The 19,289-nt window shown below is 35.3% G+C and overlaps 1 protein-coding gene across 3 annotated transcripts in view; it reads right to left on the bottom strand.

Annotated features, from left to right (window-relative positions):
* The window catches only part of ESCO1 (establishment of sister chromatid cohesion N-acetyltransferase 1), a 32,389-nt gene continuing 13,100 nt past the window's right edge, over window positions 1-19,289 (bottom strand). For 2 of the 3 annotated variants that reach the window (XM_023761156.1, XM_006097391.3), the window contains 5 exons: window positions 11,618-11,749; window positions 8,018-8,107; window positions 4,629-4,772; window positions 2,666-2,853; window positions 1-1,187 (listed from right to left, as the gene is read on the bottom strand). In XM_023761156.1, the coding sequence (XP_023616924.1) occupies window positions 1,040-1,187; window positions 2,666-2,853; window positions 4,629-4,772; window positions 8,018-8,107; window positions 11,618-11,749 (702 nt within the window). In that variant the 3' untranslated portion in view covers window positions 1-1,039. The remainder of the gene's footprint in view (window positions 1,188-2,665; window positions 2,854-4,628; window positions 4,773-8,017; window positions 8,108-11,617; window positions 11,750-19,289) is intronic. The other variant, XM_023761157.1, reaches the window with a different exon arrangement.

Consider the following 19,289-nt stretch of genomic DNA (forward strand, 5'->3'; position numbering starts at 1 on the left):
TTACTTAGAAAAAGCTATCAAGTATTTTATTATTTTATCCTACATTATATACAAGTCATAAAAGGCCACAGCAGTTTTCAACATATAAACCCTTTAAAAGTAGAGGGCACTATGAAGGATTGACAAGTATCAAAATGAAGTCCAGTAATGAGGGTATATACTCAGTGTAGTATTTCTTAGGAATAACAAGCAGATACCAAGTCATTAATATTTAGCTTGCAACTATTTCAAGGGTTTTTATAAATCTCTTTGGAGTTCTGTTAACAGCCTAAGTGTGCCCAGTTGCCATTTAAGAAGTAAAATCAGAATAAAAGGATAATAAACTTTAGAGGGTACATTCCTAATTCTAGTCACTTATATGTCTCCAAGAAGGAGACTCAATTCTTTACAACCTTCCACTTCTTTCTGCCCTCAAGAGCAGGAAAGAGAGAAATGGAAGGAAAAGCTCAATATTCCAAATTCCTTCTGCTTATTTGGAGCTTTGCTTTTTAGTGGAGATTCCTTCAAAGTATATGTCAGGCCCTTAAAAAATTAGCTTTGAATTCCTAAACACTTAGTATTATACCCTTCTTGAATAATAGCTTAAAAACACTGGTTTCCGCTCTGTGAAAATACAGTCTTTAAAACTGTAACTGGTATCAGCAGATCAATATACTAAAAAAAATACAGTACCAAACTACACCGGTATATTTCCATATTAAGAACTTCAAAATATACTTATCACTGAGACCATAGTCCTTGCATTAGTTTTCAGTCCACTATGAACAAGTATCTGCTGCATGTAAACATGTCTAAATAACTATAGATAAAATACATTAATCATAAATTTCTGTAAAAGATAATAAAATATCTTCTTTAAAAAACAAAACAATAATAAGCTATTACTGCATTGTTTCCAATTTTATGAAAATGGAACAACCTCATGGCTGTTGCCAGTCCTGAGTTCATTGTAACAAAAATGGCCCTAGTTCCTGGTTAAAGTCAGCAACCAATCCACTCTTCAATAGATGTCTTCTGGTACTGTAGGCAAGATTTTGTTTTAGGTGCTATTTTGTCCATTAATAAAATTATATACCAGAAATTGACCAGTGCCACAGTACTGTGTTGCGAACAGTTTTCCATCAGGAGTGGGATCTGAGAAAGCAATTTCTTCTTTACTCAAATATGAGCCATATATAAAGTTACTCCTATTAAAAATAAGAGGGGTGGGGAAGTGGAAGGGTAAAATAATTATTAATAGGGTTATGAATCATTAAAATTAGAAAAACCTGTCAAATACAGTTTGAGTAGACTTTTTAGGTAATGTTGTATATGCCAAAAATGTTGAAAATAACTATTCATCTAAAATATAATAATTTGAGGTAAAAAAAATTTATGAAAGCAACATGGTTTTTAAAACATTTACCCAACCCCTTTTCATGATAGAAATATTCAACAACCCTGAGTAGAAGGAATTTTCTCAAACTGAAAAAGAACAGCAAGGAACACCAAATGTTAATGGTGGAAGACTGAAAATTGTTCCCCAAAGATTAGGAACAAGGTAAGGCTATCTCTGCACATACCTCTACTATTCAAAACAATGTACTAGAGTCTAATTAAAAATGAGGTCCGGCCGAGACCGGTTTGGCTCAGTGGATAGAGTGTCGACCTGCGGACTGAAGGGTCCCAGGTTCGATTCCGGTCAAGGGCATGTACCTGGGTTGCGGGCGCATCCCCAGTAGGGGGTGTGCAGGAGGCAGCTGATCGATGTTTCTCTCCCATCGATGTTTCTAACTCTCTATCTCTCTCCCTTCCTCTCTGTAAAAAATCAATAAAATATATTTAAAAAAAAATAAATAAATAAAAAATAAATAAAAAAAAAATAAAAATGAGGTCCGCAATTTTATAGGACACAATATCAGTATTTTAAAAAATTAATTGTATTTCTATATATTCGCAATGAATAATCCAGAAACAAGAATGATCAATAAGTGAAAAAAGTAAAAATTCTATGTGCTTTAATAGGAAGCTTATTGTGTCAATCTCACTATCACAGAACAAATACAATGGCTATACTGTTTTATGTTTTTATAAACTAGAACAATCTTATGATTGTTAAAATATCTAAGTTTTACAAGGTTTAAAGAAGGAGCAATACCCTTATTTAAGACTATTATTTAGTCAGCTGCATTTTCTAGATTTAGTTCTGAAAGAGCTAAAAACAGACCTGCCTCTTGTCATGAAAAGGGTGGATAGATCTGAGCCCTTCTGAATCATGACTCAGTAATAAAATAAGGGGGAGAAAAGAAACACATAAAGGCGCTAAGATTTCAGAGCCTTATAATCTCACTTAAAACAATGATGGATTATTTTGAAAACTATATCAATAGATAGTAGACAGGGATTCTATGAATAAACAAAAACAAGAGCTTGAACTAAAAACCTCATTTGCATGACTAATTTTAACCTTCTCCATTAATCTTTTAGCAAAGGTTCTTTAAAGAACAAAAAACCAAAACATGCAATTCGTCTGGGTCTTTTCCTCAATACCTTTGATTAAAAATCAAGTGATAAAAGCACAAGAAAAATGAATAAAAGGCTTAGATAATTTATAAATAATATTATTAAGTTAAGGCAAGTTTTCCTAAAGTACTAAAAAGAATGTGAAGGATTACATTCAATTTACCTTAGACATTCAATCATGCGAGAAGCAATTTTCTTCCTACGCATCATGCTGAATACCCATATTCGACTGATCCCACAGATTGCAGGCTCTGGCAATGTTGAGCAGCACCAGGCTTTTTGTCTTTCAAATCTGACTTTTTCTTCTTCTGACCTGGTCACTGGAAGTTTTTCTTCTATAACTCTGTAGCCCTATAGGTATCAAAATTGGAAAAAGTTTTCAACTAAGAATATTACTTAGCAATTATCTAGTACTAACCTTAGTGAGGAGGTCACTACATTTGTCTTGTTTCGTAACAAACTTATGGGGACTATTTATGGTTTCACATTCATTTTAGGAAATAGATCTGGATCTACATTCTGTTCTAATTCACTTACTAGTTACATAACCAAGAGAGGAAATTACTTACTTCATTAAGCTTGAGTTCGTTACCTATAAATTGGAAATATCCATTTCTTTCTGAGAATTGTTGAGAAACTGAATAAGGTAATACATACAAAGCACCTTGTCATCATGGTTGACACAATAGGAACTGAATGCTAGTTTTCTCTACCTCCCACATCCTAAGGACCAGCAAAAGTACATCTTAAGAACTCAGCAGTCATAACAATGGTTTTTGTGATTGCTGCCATAGTTCTAGGGTTCACGGCTATGTGGGAACTAGGAATAGGGATGGCAGAGTAATCAAGAATTTAGAAAAGTACTTTTCCCCACACACTCATCTCTTTCTTAAAAAAAACAAAGTGCTTTAAAAACATACATCTTCTCCACCAGTCTAGTATTAAACTTAAAATAATTAGACAATACAATTAAGAATTAACAACAACAACACAAAAAGCAAGCATTACATATTTATCTTCTAGTCTAAACACTTCTACTACAAGTCATTTTTAGAACTAGGTCAGATAGAAAAAAACACAAGGGTTTTGCACAATGTAAAATTAACTCAATTTCAATATGGCAAGCTTTCATGAGTTAGTCATTTTATATAAAATTAGTATTCCCAAACTCCTCTATCAGCTATTGATTGAAATCAATTTTGTTGTTATAAACAGCAAGATTCATAAAACTACACAATTTCAGGCTGAATTTTTTTTTTTTTGAAAAAACAGCTTCACATACAGAAATTAACTCACACACTTATTTTGACTTATTAGAAAATTTCATGATGAAGTACACCTTTGCAAGCAACCTAAAAGATACCAACTGAATAGAAGTCAAATTCAATAAGTATTAAATTCATCAGTAAGAACTCAGCTAAAAAGAGACAAATTTCAAATGGGGTATGCCTCAAAGTGAGCATGATTAAGGAGAGTTCAGAATCTTTTGTTTTCTTAAGTTAGTCTGTTACTACTTAACTCTCATAATGTGAACATATTCCTTTTACTGATTCTACTGCTTGTGTTTTTGTACAATTTAGATCCTAAATGCAAGCCAACTCATCATCTAGATTTCAACCAAAGAAGTGGTGACCTATTTTGGAGGTGGGCAACTTTTTATAAAAGGCCATCTGGTCTCTCTTGCAACTATTTAACTCAATCTTTGTAGTGTGAAAGAAACCACAGACAATATGTAAGTAAATGGGCATGGCTATGTTACCATAAAAGTTTATTTACAAAAACAGACTGGATTTTGACCTAGAGCTATAGTTTTCCAACTCTTTATTCCAATACAGAAGGGACTAATTGGTACAGGCATTACATTAGTATCCAACATGGAAACTTCCTAAATAAAATTTAAAAGTATTTTTGATTTATACAATTTTTATCTTACATACTTGACTTGAGAAACTAATACCCACTGAAAATACAGCTCTATTGTTGTAAAGAATTACACACAGAAATTTTGCATTCACACTCTTCCTTACATTAAATGTTCATAAATTTACTAGGATTATGTTATTCAAGATTACATAATAAACTCTTTAAATGTCACACTATATGTGAACACTCTAAAAATCACTTACCCATTGGATATGTTCTGCAATTAGACAGCCAACTACTTTCTTGTCATTAGAAATAAAGAGAAGAGTTTTAGTTCTGGAATAGCACATTAGTGGAGCCTGCTGGAAACCTAAATCATTATCAACCATCTCTCTAATTTCGTCAACCTGTCAAATAAAAAAAAAAGTATTTAAAAAAAATAATGAAAGCATTGTATATATGTAAAAATATACAATTTCAAGTCAATAAGTTGAGTATATCATTCTGAGGACATCCTCTAATGCAGCGGTTCTCAACTTGTGGGTCACGACCCCTTTGGGAGTCGAACGACCCTTTCACAGGGGTTGCCTAAGACCATCGGAAAACACATATTGAATATATAATTACATATTGTTTTTGTGATTAATCACTATGCTTTAATTATGTTCAATTTGTAACAATGAAAATACATCCTGCATATCAGATATTTACATTACGATTCATAACAGTAGCAAAATTACAGTTATGAAGTAGCAATGAAAATAATTTTATGGTTGGGAGTCACCACAACATGAGGAACTGAATTAAAGGGTCGCGGCATTAGGAAGGTTGAGAACCACTGCTCTAATGAGTTCTTTTGAATGACTGTGCTACCAACAAATGTTTTTCAAACCCTTTGGACCAACTTACAAAATGAGGGGGAAAACTGCAGAGTGATGCTAAGCCCAGTTTAGGGAGCAAGAAAAATGAGAGGTCCTATAATAGGCAATGAAAACATTAAGGCTTCCCATTAAGAAGCATCACAGAGAGAACTTCACTGGAATGTTAGCCAGGAAAGCCACTTTCCAAGCCTTAACTAGTACTCTCATCAGTAAAATGAAGTGGGCACAGAGAAAAGAAACACATTTACTCATTAACCACTTATAGGCCAGACATTATGCAAAGTTATGAATATTATCTCACTTAAATCCAACATCTCTTAGAGGTCTATGGTTCCTCACTTTACTTATGGAAGCAATAAAATTCAAAATTAAGCAACTTTCCCATATCAGATACTGAACATCTAGAAAATCACGGAGCAGGGATTTGAACCCCTAATATTAATATGGCATCAAACTGTGCTTCCTTTAGTTTACCTCCTAGAACTGTGGTCAAAGTCAATGATAAGCTCAAACCTTTGTAGGAACTCAAAGTCCAGATTTTTGTAGGCACTTAAAGATTACTATCTTTTCCAGTTACAAAATAATCTGCAAATATTCAGTCCACTAAACATGGATTTGTGCTACTAAATTTAAAATGCAAATAACCCCTAAGAGGGTTAAATATTCACATCTCTGAGTTACAGAATACCATATAATACATCCCTTATTTAATGATTAATGATGAAAACCCAACTCCTATTCCTGGAACAGTATCTCACAACTCCTGATTTGATTCCTAAAGGTAAATGACTCACAATACCCTAGATTTTAATTTTTAGCCTATTATGGGTTATTAACTAGTAACATACTGAATTGTAGGTTAAGATTTTGCCCTGAGAAACTAAAGAGGAAATTAGCATTTACTGAGGAGTCTTACTAATAAGAAAAGTCTGGATGCCATATATGATTGTTTAGCAAAGTTCCCACTGTGTGTTTCTAAATGATCATAGTTGGAATTCCAAAATTTCCATAATTTGATTTTCATTAAGTCAATCATTAATCCAACATTAATTCAACAAGTATTTGTTTTTATGCAAGGATCAATGTTTCAAAGACAGGTGGCATATTTACATGTCATTCTAATTTTTTTTTTTTTTTTAAATATATTTTATTGATTTTTCACAGAGAGGAAGGGAGAGGGATAGAGAGTTAGAAACATCGACGAGAGAGAAACATCGATCAGCTGCCTCCTGCACACCCCCCACTGGGGATATGCCCGCAACCCAGGTACATGCCCTTGACCGGAATCGAACCTGGGACCTTTCAGTCCGCAGGCCGACGCTCTATCCACTGAGCCAAACCGGCTTTGGCTACATGTCATTCTAAATGCTAGTCTATACTTGTTAGGCAGTGGTAAAATGGAAGCTTATTTGGGCATCTGGGATTGTCCAGTCATATATACAGTGTTATCTGAAAAGTCAGGAACCACAGGATAAACTTTAAGTAGAATGTCAGCTAAATTTTCAAATAAAAGGTTCAAAGTATTTTCCTTAATCTCCTTTTTAGGTGAAGTATTCCTAAATTTAAAGAGGTCTCATTGTTAACCTTAAAAAAAGTATATTATTTTCCTTTTATTTCTAGAAATTCTGGACACAGTCTAGTGTAATTAAGCTTTTCAAATAAATGCCTGGACTCATTGCTTTACATTATGAGGAAATTTCTGGAGATTGAAGAAAAACATGTTGAACATATTATTTGAAATATAATTAACATATTACTTAAAATAAGTTTATCCTATTGTTCCCTGACTTGTAAGATATTCTATAAAATGAAATGGTTCCAGATTTCATTATTTATCTGGTTCATTTCTTTTTTTTTTTTTTTTTAATATATTTTATTGATTTTTTACAGAGAAGAAGGGAGAGGGATAGAGAGTTAGAAACATCGATGAGAGAGATCAATCAGCTGCCTCCTGCACGCCCCCCAGTAGGGATGTGCCCGCAACCAAGGTACATGCCCTTAACCGGAATCAAACCCGGGACCCTTCAGTCCGCAGGCCGATGCTCTATCCACTGAGCCAAACCGGTTCGGCTGGTTCATTTCTTTGAACCCTTAAAATATAGAATTCTAAGTTGCACTAAAACTTGGCTCACACTAGATATGAGGATTAAGTTTGCTATATTATACAGGGTTGGTAAAAGTAGATTTATAGTTGTTCGTACAAAAAATACAATAATAAGTAATAATACAAGAATAAACTCTGTGTTTCCCATACTCACAACTATAAACCTACTTTTGGCCCACTCTGTATTTACCAGATCAAATGTATCTTGTTCTTTTTCTCTTAACATATGACTATCTCATGCTTAATTTCAGGATTACTAAAACCTACTACTAGATTCCCTCTGCAATAAGTTTTTATTTAGAAATCTATTCTCAGAATGAAAATTCACATTTATTAATTTTGTTTTCTAAATTATGATTCAAATTTCAATTTTAATCCTGATTCTTAAAATTTGTGAGGCATTATTAATTAACTAGCATGTTTTCTGTACCATCACTCAAATTACTGATAATATAGAATAGTAATCAAGTCACTGAAAATTCAGTTCTCATGTGTTGGACACACTACAGTTTAACCATGATTTTTTAGTTGAGTTTTATTCTTTAAGTGCTTATTTCTTGTTTTCAGAATTGGGGTTTAAATGTGCTATGCTAGAATGTGTTATTCTCTTAAAATTAGCTGCAAAATTATTTTAGCCATTCTACAAGAAATTTCACTAGAAATTTACCTTTTTCAGGGCATACTTTGGGTCTTCAGGAAGAACCATTATTATCCTGCCATCAGGATATTCAGCCAAAATCCTTTCTTTTTTCCAGCCCTAGATTAAAACAAAAGAAGAAGAAATTTTATGTACATTTCATTCATCATATTCATGTACAAGAAGAAAAAATATCAATGTGTCTAAAAATTGCAAACATGAAAAAATTATATGCTTATTAATGTTTAACTAATGACAAGATAAATCAGCAATTTTGTTAAGCATACAATAGGTACAATGCAAGCTAATATTTTATACTACTCACACACAGAGATACCACAAGGCTATTTTTAATTTATCACTTCCCATTTAATTAATTTTGAAAATCACACACCAAAAGCAAGCCCCTTAAAAGTCAATGATTCCCAGAACCTAAAAGATAACTCTCCTAGTTTCTTGATAAAAGAAATAAACTCAAATTTCTTTGGAACATGGTTACCTCCACAAACACACACTCATGGTTTTATGTCTAGCATGCCAAAGACCTCCAGGAGGTTTTAAATGAACTGATTTGCATGCAGTAGCCCAACATGTAAGGAATAAGTGTTTATTCTTATTGGTCACAACTATCAAAGTCACAAGTAGGAGACTGTAAAAATATAACTACCTTCTAAGAATCTAATAGGGAAGGAGAGGCTACGTTGTGTGTATCTGAAGTTAAACATACTCAAAAAAAGAGAGGTAATAAACTCTTCTTCAGATCCACACTCGTGGTGATTAATGAGCAGAACCTGCATGAAAAACAAAACAAAACAAAAGCCACTTAAATCTAGTAAGATGGGACTGAACCAGAGGTTAAAACTAGGAGCTTTAAATAATAAGCACAGAAGGAATGAGCTTAACTGGTTGTTCCAGTTGTCTTACCCAACCAACTTCACATGAAAAAGCCTTTCAAGAAGCAATATGTACTTCTGAAGCATTAAGAGGCTCCTTCCTAAATAGTTTCTAATAAATCAGATAAAATGCATTTCCTCAAATGGTGTCAATGAGGCAGATGAGTACAATGAAGGAATAAAGAGTGCACCATCACTCTCTCCCCAACCCCAAACCAAAGAGGATAAAGAAAAGGAAATATATTAGTCAACCAAAAATGGGTTCTATGAGAATCACTTTCTACTATAACTATTAATTTTAATAATATTTTAATCTTTTAAAAACAGGTCTTTGGCCATTTTTAACTATCACAGACATTTACCATGTCTAAAGGAAAAATTTTACCCTAAGGAAAAGCTACTTAACTTATTTTTCTAAAGAATGTGTAATTAAAAAGTTAAAAGAAAAACTCATTGTTCTCATTTATTCTGTTTTTAAGTAGAACAAACCTTTATTTCAGGTCCCTGAATACTGTCTATTTAAAATGAATTAAAGCCAGAGCACCCAAGTGACTTATTTTCTATGTGCTTCTCTCCAAGAAACAAACACAAAAGATAATTGGCATTAAAAATATTTAGATGTTTTGTCAAACACTTAAGAGTGCTTAATATTCACCCTAGTTGGTTTGGCTCAGTGGAGCATCAACCTGTGGACTGAAGGGTCCCGGGTTCGATTCCCGTCAAGGGCATATGCCCAGTTTGCGGGCTCAATCCCCAGTAGGGGGCGTGCAGGAGGCAGCCGATCAATGAGTCTCTCTCATCATTGATGTTTCTATCTCTCTCCCTCTCCCTTCTTCTCTGAAATCAATAAAAATATGTTTTTTTTAAAAAAAAAGAATGCTTAATATTCAATTATATCTTAACAAAAAAGAAAAAGACTGCTTAATGCTAAAGCACAATACTAGATACCCAATATAAGTGGTTGTCACAAACTATAATCCAGAGCTGTGAGCACAGCAGAACATCTTTAATATAGATATGTTTTTGTTCTCTCTCCATACACTAAAAAAAAAAAAAAAAAAAAGCTACAATGTTTTGGAGGAGTTTCTACCTTAGACTCTATGTTTACCTACATTTGAAAAAAGCGAAAGATAAGAATAATAACCTTGATGTTAGCAAAGGATGGCCAACTGCTAAACTCAATTCCTTCTCTTAAGTTTATTTCAAAAATAAATAACCCATAGCTCTGTCCCATCAAGGGAGAAGGGGGAGAAGGAGGGAAACTGGGGCAGAAATCAATTTTCCCAAAACTGCCACATTGCTTTAGTTTACAAGATCTAGAATTTAATTAGAAGGTGATGACTCCATCTTGCTCCATAAACCAATTTCCCTTGGTACTGTGGAAAACAGAGTACATATTTCCTGAATTCTTCAATGTTTCTCTCAGAAATTAAGAAATTCCCCTAAGATGAAGAATTAAGCTTTTTAAACCTAATCTCTTATAATTTTAGGAAACTGATGGCAATAATCAAATAATGTAAATTGAGCATTTAATTTAAATTAACTCCTATCAGGTTCACATGTGTAAAATAAACTGAAATATTTTTACCCCAGAAGTACTCTATAATTTAGCTACCCGATATAACTGTTTTTCTTTTCAAATTGTAAGGATATTAATATAGTCAAAATGGAAAAATACAAATTTCAAATGAAAAGCCAATATCTAAGCTATAAATATTCTATGTCCATACACCTTATATTTTATTTAGTTAAGTGGTAGGATGGGGGGAGGTGCAGAAAAGGCAGATGAAATAAGAAATATAAAGGATCGCCACAGTAAGGAACTATAAAAAAGAAAACCCCATATATCTTGGGTAGAGTAACTGGATAAATGAAACAATTAATATAAACCCCTCAACCAAAGATAAGAATACAAATTTAACTAAAGTCAAGAAAAACCTTTAAATAATTCAACATCTGGTACATATATATAAAAAGCCTACATGAAATGAATTGGTGAACTCAGTTCAGATATCCTGGAGGTCTTATTAATGTGAAGGTAACATGTATAGAACAGAAATATATTCCATTTCAGGTAGATTCCATTTCAGATACAGGTAAACAGCAATTACATTAAATTACTATTTTCATAAAATATCTAAAATGGTTCAAAATTATTGAAAACTTTGCTATTTACAGAAACAAATAATTAATAATACCCATTATACCTCAAGTGTACATACATTAAAAAATATGTACTAAAACATTTACTTTGTGGGATCTTTTTTAGTATATTACAAAATCTGAGGTCTTAACTTTCTTTTTTAATTTGATAAAGAAAACCTCTCATAATAGCAAATAAGAGAGAAGGCAAAGGAAACCATCTATTTGGTATAATATATATCACCATGAATCCCCAAGTAAAAATATTATGTCGAGCCATATAATATTAAACTGACTGATCAATAGCTAATAATTATTAAAATCAAAAGAAACTTTAAAAATACTCAACTTGAATAGCATTACTTGTTAGAAGAGATACATTAACTACCTTAAAAATACAACTTAAATTAAAAATCCCACAACATAAACCAGACAAATTAGCTGGTTTTTATGTTTGGCTTTGTTTTAAAATAAGCCAGTACATATACAAAGGCTCTGTATATAGTATCATTTCCAAAAAATGGAAAATTTTCAGACTTAAATTTGGCTGTTCATCTCTTTAAAATCTGTTTTAGAAGGCATGAATTCCACTTACCACATATTTTACAGCACTTATAAACTGGTTGTGGAAGAGCAGATGCTGTGTTTCATCTTCAGGATTTGAAGCTGTGTAAAGCATGCCACAAACATTACAGGAAACTGCTCCAAATCTTTTTTGTCCTGCATCCTAGTTATAAAAACAAACAAAAGAGTTTTGTCCTTCCAAAAGAATAATTCTAGAACATTAGCCTCCATACTTGTCACATAAAGTGAGAAGTATTTAATCTACAATAAATAATACACAATGATGATTACAAAAATAAAGATGTATTCTTTGAACTACGTGCAATTTTTTCAAGAACTGTTCCACTTAGTAATTTGATCACTCACTCCACAGCATTTAATAACAAATGAAAGGAACTGAGAAATATCTTTAACACTACAATCTTGTTCCTAAAGCCCAAAATAGCAAAATACTCTACAAATGAGAATATATACTTTTATCTGGAATATTTATACTGCTGAAGTTTAGAGAAAATAGTGCTTTATACTCTTTTTTTTTTTTAATATATTTTATTGATTTTTTACAGAGAGGAAGGGAGAGGGATAGAGAGTCAGAAACATCGATGAGAGAGAGAGACATCGATCAGCTGCCTCCTGCACAACCCCTACTGGGGATGTGCCCGCAACCAAAGTACATGCCCTTGACCGGAATCGAACCCGGGACCCTTGAGTCCGCAGGCCGACGCTCTATCCACTGAGCCAAACTGGTTAGGGCTTTATACTCTTTTTAATACCTTGTCTGTTCTCTTTAATGGTTTTATTCTAGTTTGTAGATATTAAAGAGTATTTTGATGTCACCTGAAACTCTTGAGAAAAGGTAAAATTAATTTTTTCCTATTATCTATTACATAAGTACCAAAGACTAACTACAATCAACTATGATCCAGTAAATCATGCTTGTACTGTATGTTTACCAAATGTTTTCTATTCTTGGTCTTATTCAACAAGAAAATTTCAGCAATAAGATCTAACTTTAAGAATAAAATGAAAATAATCCTTTTCCTCTTTCTATTCTAAAACTATGCAATTTGAACTAATTACTGAAAAAAAATCTAAGATATAAGTATGTATAGCACGTGAAAACGAGGGTCAAATAGCAAAGAGAAATCAAATGGTAAATAAAAGATTGTGTATAAAACTAAAGGGAAGTTAATTCTAAAGGATTCGAACTATTGACAAAATTAGTTACCTGCAAATCTATTTCAGGCAGAAAAAACAATTTGTAACTGTGGTAAAGATATACATATACTGCCCTAGCTGGTTTGGCTCATTGGATAGAGTGTCAGCCTGTGGACTGAAGAGTCCCGGGTTCGATTCCGGTCAAGGGCACATGCCCGGGTTGTGGGCTCGATCCCCAGTAGGGAGCATGCAGGAGACAACCAATCAATGATTCTCTCTCATCATTGATGTTTCAGTCTCTCTTTCCCTCTCCCTCCTTCTCTGAAATCAATTTTAAAATGTATTTTTTTAAAAAGATATACAACATATCTACCATGTTAACCATTTTAAAGTGTACAATTCAGTAATGTTAAGTGCATTTACAATAACCAATCTCCAGAATTCTTTTCGTTTTGCAAAACTGAAACTCTATACTCATTAAAGAGCAGCTCCCTAATCCCCCTTCCTACCCAGCTCTTGGAAACCACCTCGTTCTCAAAGACTTCCCTCAGAATGACGATGAAAATGAGCCCTAACTCGTTTGGCTCAGTGGATAGAGCGTCGGCCTGCAGACTCAAGGGTCCCAGGTTCGATTCCGGTCAAGGGCATGTGCCTTGGTTGCGGGCGCATCCCCTCCCCGGTGGGGAGTGTGCAGGAGGCAGCTGATCGATGTTTCTCTCTCATCGATGTTTCTAACTCTCTATCCCTCTCCTTTCCTCTCTGTAAAAAAATCAATAAAATATATTAAAAAAAAAATGAGTGTCTGCAGCAAAGGCACTCCAGGGCCTTTGATCTGCACAGTTCAGCACAAACACCCTGTCTACTGGCCTCCCCAGTCAATGAGTGTAATCTGAGACTGTCTCTATGAATTTGACTGCTCTAGGTACCTCATAGAAGTGGAATCATAGAGTATTTGTCTTTCTGTGACTGGCTTATTTCACTTAGCTTAATATCCTTAAGGTTCAACCATAGTGTACCATGTGTCAGAATTTCCTTCCTTCTTTAGGCTGAATAATATTCCATTGTAAGTATATACCGCATTTTGTTTACCCATTCATCCACTAATAGACACTTTGGTTGCTTCCATCTTTTGGCTAATGTGAATAATGAACATCAGTATACAAATATCTCTTCAAACAGGCAGTTTTCATAGGAATGAGTAAGCATTCCTGCCCCAATTTCCTCATTGGTAATTGGGAAATAATAGTAGTAATGATCTCATGATTTTTTAATATAGCTTAACTTAATTAATATGAGTGGCTTACATGGAAAAATGCATTCACAAAGTCTTAACTGCTATCATTATAATTCGTAACATCATCATCTCCTGACCAGCCCTACCCAACTGAAATGTAATCCACAAATGTAATTTTTTTAAAAATATATTTTGATTTTTTTTTACAGAGAGGAAGGGAAAGGGATAGAAAGCTAGAAACATCGATGAGAGAGAAACATCGATCAGCTGCCTCCTGCACACCTCCCACTGGGGGTGTGCCCGCAACCAAGGCACATGCCCTTGACCAGAATCGAACCTGGGACCCCTCAGTCCGCAGGTCAATGCTCCCTCCACCGAGCCAAACCAGTTAGGGCCACAAATGTAATTTTAAATTTTCTAGTAGCCACATGAAAGAATGCAAAAGCATATAGCCGTTATTTCCACTGATACATTGCCTACGGCAGCAGTTCTCAACCTGTGGGTCGCGGCCCCTTTGGCGGTCGAACAACCCTTTCACAGGGGTTGCCTAAGACCATCCTGCGTATCAGATATTCACATTACGATTCATAACAGTAGCAACATTACAGTTATGAAGTAGCAACGAAAATAATTTTATGGTTGGGTCACAACATGAGGAACTGTATCTAAAGGGCCAGAAGGTTGAGAACCACTGGCCTAGGGCAAAGGAAACAAAGGAAAAAATTAACAAATAGAACTACATCAAACTAAAAAGCTTCTGCACAGCAAAAGAAACCATCAACAAAATGAAAAGGGAAACTACTCAATAGGAGAACACATTCGCCAATGATACATCTGATAAGGATTTAATTTCCAAAATATACAAAGAACTCATAACCATCAACACCTGGAAGACAATCCAATTAAAAGATGGGCAAAGGACCTGAATAGACACTTCTCCAAAGAGGATATACAGATTGCCAATAGACACATGAAGAAATGCTCAACATCACTAATCATCAGAGAGATGCAAATTAACACTACAATGAGTTATCACCTCATTCCTGCTGGCGAGGATGTGGAGAAAAGGGAACCCTAGTACACTGCTGGTAGGAACGCAGACTGGTACAGCCACTGTGGAAATCAGTATGGAGCTTCCTCAAAAAATTAAAAATGGATCTGCCATTTGACCCAGCAATCTCACTACTGGGAATATATCCTAAGAATCCCAAAACACCAATCAGAAAGAATATATGCACCCCTATGTTGATAGCAGTGTTATTTACAATAGCTAAGATCTAAAGACATCCCAAGTGCCCATCACTAGATGAGTGGATAAAAAAGCTATGGTACATTTACACAATAGAATACTATGCAGCTATAAAAAAGAAGGATCTCTTACCCTTTGAGACAGCATGGATGGACCTGGAGACTATTATGCTAAGGGAAATAGGCCAGTTAGAGAAAGACAAATATCACATGATCTCACTTATAAGTAGAATCTAAACAACAAAATAAACTGATGAACAAAATAGGTCCAGAGGTATGGATGCATGGAACAGAATAACACACCTTTATTATGGTGGGGGTGTGGGGGCAGGGGACAAGAGGAGATTAACCAAAGAATATATATGCATATATGCATAACCCCTGGACACAAACAATAACATGGTGAAGGCCTGGGGTAGAGTGGGAGTTGGGTGGAGGGGGGCAAAAAGGGAGAAAATGGGAGACATCTGTAATACTGTCAACAAAATAAAATTTAAAAGAAAAAGAATGCAAAAGCAAACAGGTGATGACCCTTCAGTCCACAGACCAACGCTCTATCCACTGAGCCAAGCCGGCCAGGGCCCAGGTGATTAATTTAACAAAATATATCCTGAATATTATAATTTCATCATGTATTAGATATTTAAAAAAACCTATTAGTGCTATATTTTGCATTCCTTTTTTTGATAAGCTTTTTTTTTTTTTAATCCTCACCCAAGGATATTTGTCCATTGATTTTTAGAGAGAGTGGAAGAGAGAAGGAAAGACAGAGAAATATTGATGTGAGAGAAACACATTGACTGGTTGCCTCCTGCACAAGCCCTGACCAGGGCCCGGCCGGGGAGGAGCCTGCAATTGAGGTACGTGCCCTTGACCGGAATCGAACCCGGGACCCTTTGGTCTGCAGGCTGATGCTTTATCAACTGAGCCAAACCAGCTAGGGCTTAATTTTTTTTTTTTTTTTGGTACCCATCTTTGAAATTAAGTATATTTACACTTATAGGCACATTTCCAATTCTCAAAGCCAGATGTGGACAGTACAGCCTTAGGTTCTACTTGTCTAATCCTGTTTCACTAGCATACTGACTTGACAACAAAAATATTATTAAATTACTAGTGGCCCGGTGCACAAATTCGTGCACATTGAAAGGAAAATAATTAGAAGAAATATTTTAACACACTGCGCACCAGTTTTATTGCTAGCTTTACCCAGTGGGCAGATAAGTTTCTACTGAACGAGTACAAAAAACGTTTTACAAAGTATCATACTTTAAAAAGATATTAGCTTGTAAGAACATGTAATAAATAACTTCAAAATGAAATGGGCAATTTTAAGGCATGTCTTTAACATTTATGTAAAACACTGTGTAGTATGAAAACACAAGAATGCTCAGGTTCTGCCCACAATGTGTTAATATTGCTATTCGTCCTTTCTCTATAATAGAAGTGTCAACCAAATTCACAATCGACAATGACAGATCGAAACACACGCATGCAATTGGCGCCAGTGAAAGCTTTACATGTATCATGCATGCACAAGTCAACTTAGCCTTTTATAGATATAGAATAAACTTGCCTAATTAGACCTGCTTTCTGATTTAGCTAAACTTTTTCTAGCCCAGTGAAGCGCCTCAACTTCTCTTTCAGGTAATTGTCAGCAACATAGCAGTAAATATCAACATGAAGCAGATTATTATTGTAGATCACGCAGGGAGAACAAAGGGTAAAATATTTAACTGCAGCAGTGTTTGACTATAGTCTGTGCAGTGAGAAAACCTGAAGTCATTTTCAAGGTCCAACATTTCTTACTTCTTTTCAGTCGGGTCGTTTCTAAGCTTTCTAAATCTCCATTTTCCGGCTATTGAAAAGAAAATAGGATTCCACCAAGTTTCCTATCTACCTACTCTAGGACTTCTGTGAGGATCAAATGAGATGAGACACGTGAAAACACTTCACAGACATTGGTTAAAGTGTAAATGTTTCCACCTGGGTATAAAGCAAGTTGTGTTCCTGGGCTGAAGAAACTGCAAGGAGGCTAGTCGCTAGGGAGAGGAAGCTGGGTGTTGCTACATGACGTCATTACCCAGTGCCCACAGCAACAGTTTCCAGGCTGGCCATGGGGTCTTGGCAGTGTCGCCTGTGATTTGGTGGGCTATCGCTCTGGGTGGTGGCAGGGCTGTGTCCCACTTAGGGGAAGCCGAGTGTTGCTTTGTCAGCCAGGTCCACACAGCCACTGCTCTGTAAATGGCAAGTGTGCATCACGGCAGCTCCTATGTTGAGCGTCTGCCCTCTGGTGGTCAGTGCACATCATAGGGACCAGTTAGACAGTGGGAAGAACACTTAGCATATTAGCCTTTTATATATATATATATATATATACTAGAGGCCCGATGCACAAAGACTCATGCAAGAATGGGCCTTCCTTCCCCTGGCTGCTGGCACCGCCTTCACTCCAGCCGGAGCCTTTTTCCGCCTTCCCATGCTGCTCAGAGGCCTGGAACGGCTGGGGCGGTGCAGAACGCCCCTGGCCACTCGGTGCCTGCATATGCAAATTAACCCGCCATCTTTGTTGGGTTAATTGCATACTCACTCCTGATTGGCTGGTGGGCGTCGCAAAGGTACGGTCCATTTGCATCTTTCTCTTTTATTAGTGTAGATAGAAAATATAGATATAAAACAACTTTGACTCACTAATCCTCCTCAAAAATTTCTAGACAATTCTTCCAAAGTTATTCTCCTACACAGGCAGTCCTTGGGTTACGTCGGACTCGACGTACATCGTTTCTTGGTTATGTTGCCATCTCCCATTTATTTATTAAAAAAAAAAAAAAAGTTCCCTCATATCGACATAAGTACATATGTGCTTTATGTTTTTTATTATTTATTTACCACAATTAAAGGTCAGAAATTGTTATCTTTCTTTTAAATTTTTTTTACTGTTTCACTTCATTACGTACTGCTGTGTATGTGCTCCATGTGAGTGACGTAGGTGCTTACGTAGGTGGGTTCCGACTTATGGTGAAAATCACGTTACGTCGCGCCGTAAGAACGGATCTCCGACGTAACCCAAGGACCTACTGTATTAAACTTAGACTCAATCATCCAATCCCCAAAAATCCTACTGATTATGTTGACTGAAAATACATCAAATGTTACTATTATTGTGAGTCCCTTCATTTCGTTTATATAGTGCTCACTCGTTCAAATTATATCTTTAGTCAATCAAAATATCTCCCTCTTTTCCACCTTATAACCAAGTTGTAAAGTACCCATGTTCTGCCCTAGCTGGTTTGGCTCAGTGGATAGAGCGTTGGCCTGCGGACTGAAGGGTCCCAGGTTCAATTCCAGTCAAGGGTACATGCCGGGATTGCGGGCTCGATCCCCAGTAGGGGGTGTGCAGGAAGAAGCCCATCAATGATTCTCTCTCATCATTGATGTTTCTATCTCTCTCCCTCTCCCTTCCTCTCTGAAATCAATAAAAATATATTTAAAAGAAATAATTTTAAAAAAAATAAAGTACCGATGTTCTATTTCAAGTTAACTATTGGTTTATCTTCCTGTAAAATGTAGTTGTAAAATTATAATGTATAATGTGCTAAAATATAGGTATTTTGAAAATCATTTTATGTATTAAGCTCCATGTTTTAATATTTAAACTAACTACTAAAAGACAGATCAAGTGATATATTTCAGAAAGTAATAAATATAAAGTATCAGTATGTTATAAATCAAACTAGAAATATAGCCCACTGGTGTGACTCAGAGGTTGAGCGTTAACCTATGAACCAGGAGGTCACAGTTCAATTCCCAGTCAGGGCACATGCCCGGGTTGCAGGCTCGATCCCCAGGGGCATGCAGGAGGCAGCCGTTCAGTGATTTTCTCTTTGATGTTTCTATTTCTCTCTCTCTTTCCCTTCCTCTCTGAAATCAATAAAATTTATAAAAACAAAGGCACACACTTCATTAAGAAGAAAAAAGAAATATATAAATTTGAATTTGTTTTTAATTCTCTCCAAAGGATATGTTTAGAGAGAGGACGGGGAGGGAGAGACAGTAACACAGA

This window comes from Myotis lucifugus, unplaced genomic scaffold (genome assembly GCF_000147115.1).
Source record: "Myotis lucifugus unplaced genomic scaffold, Myoluc2.0 scaffold_200, whole genome shotgun sequence".
NCBI lineage: Eukaryota > Metazoa > Chordata > Mammalia > Chiroptera > Vespertilionidae > Myotis > Myotis lucifugus.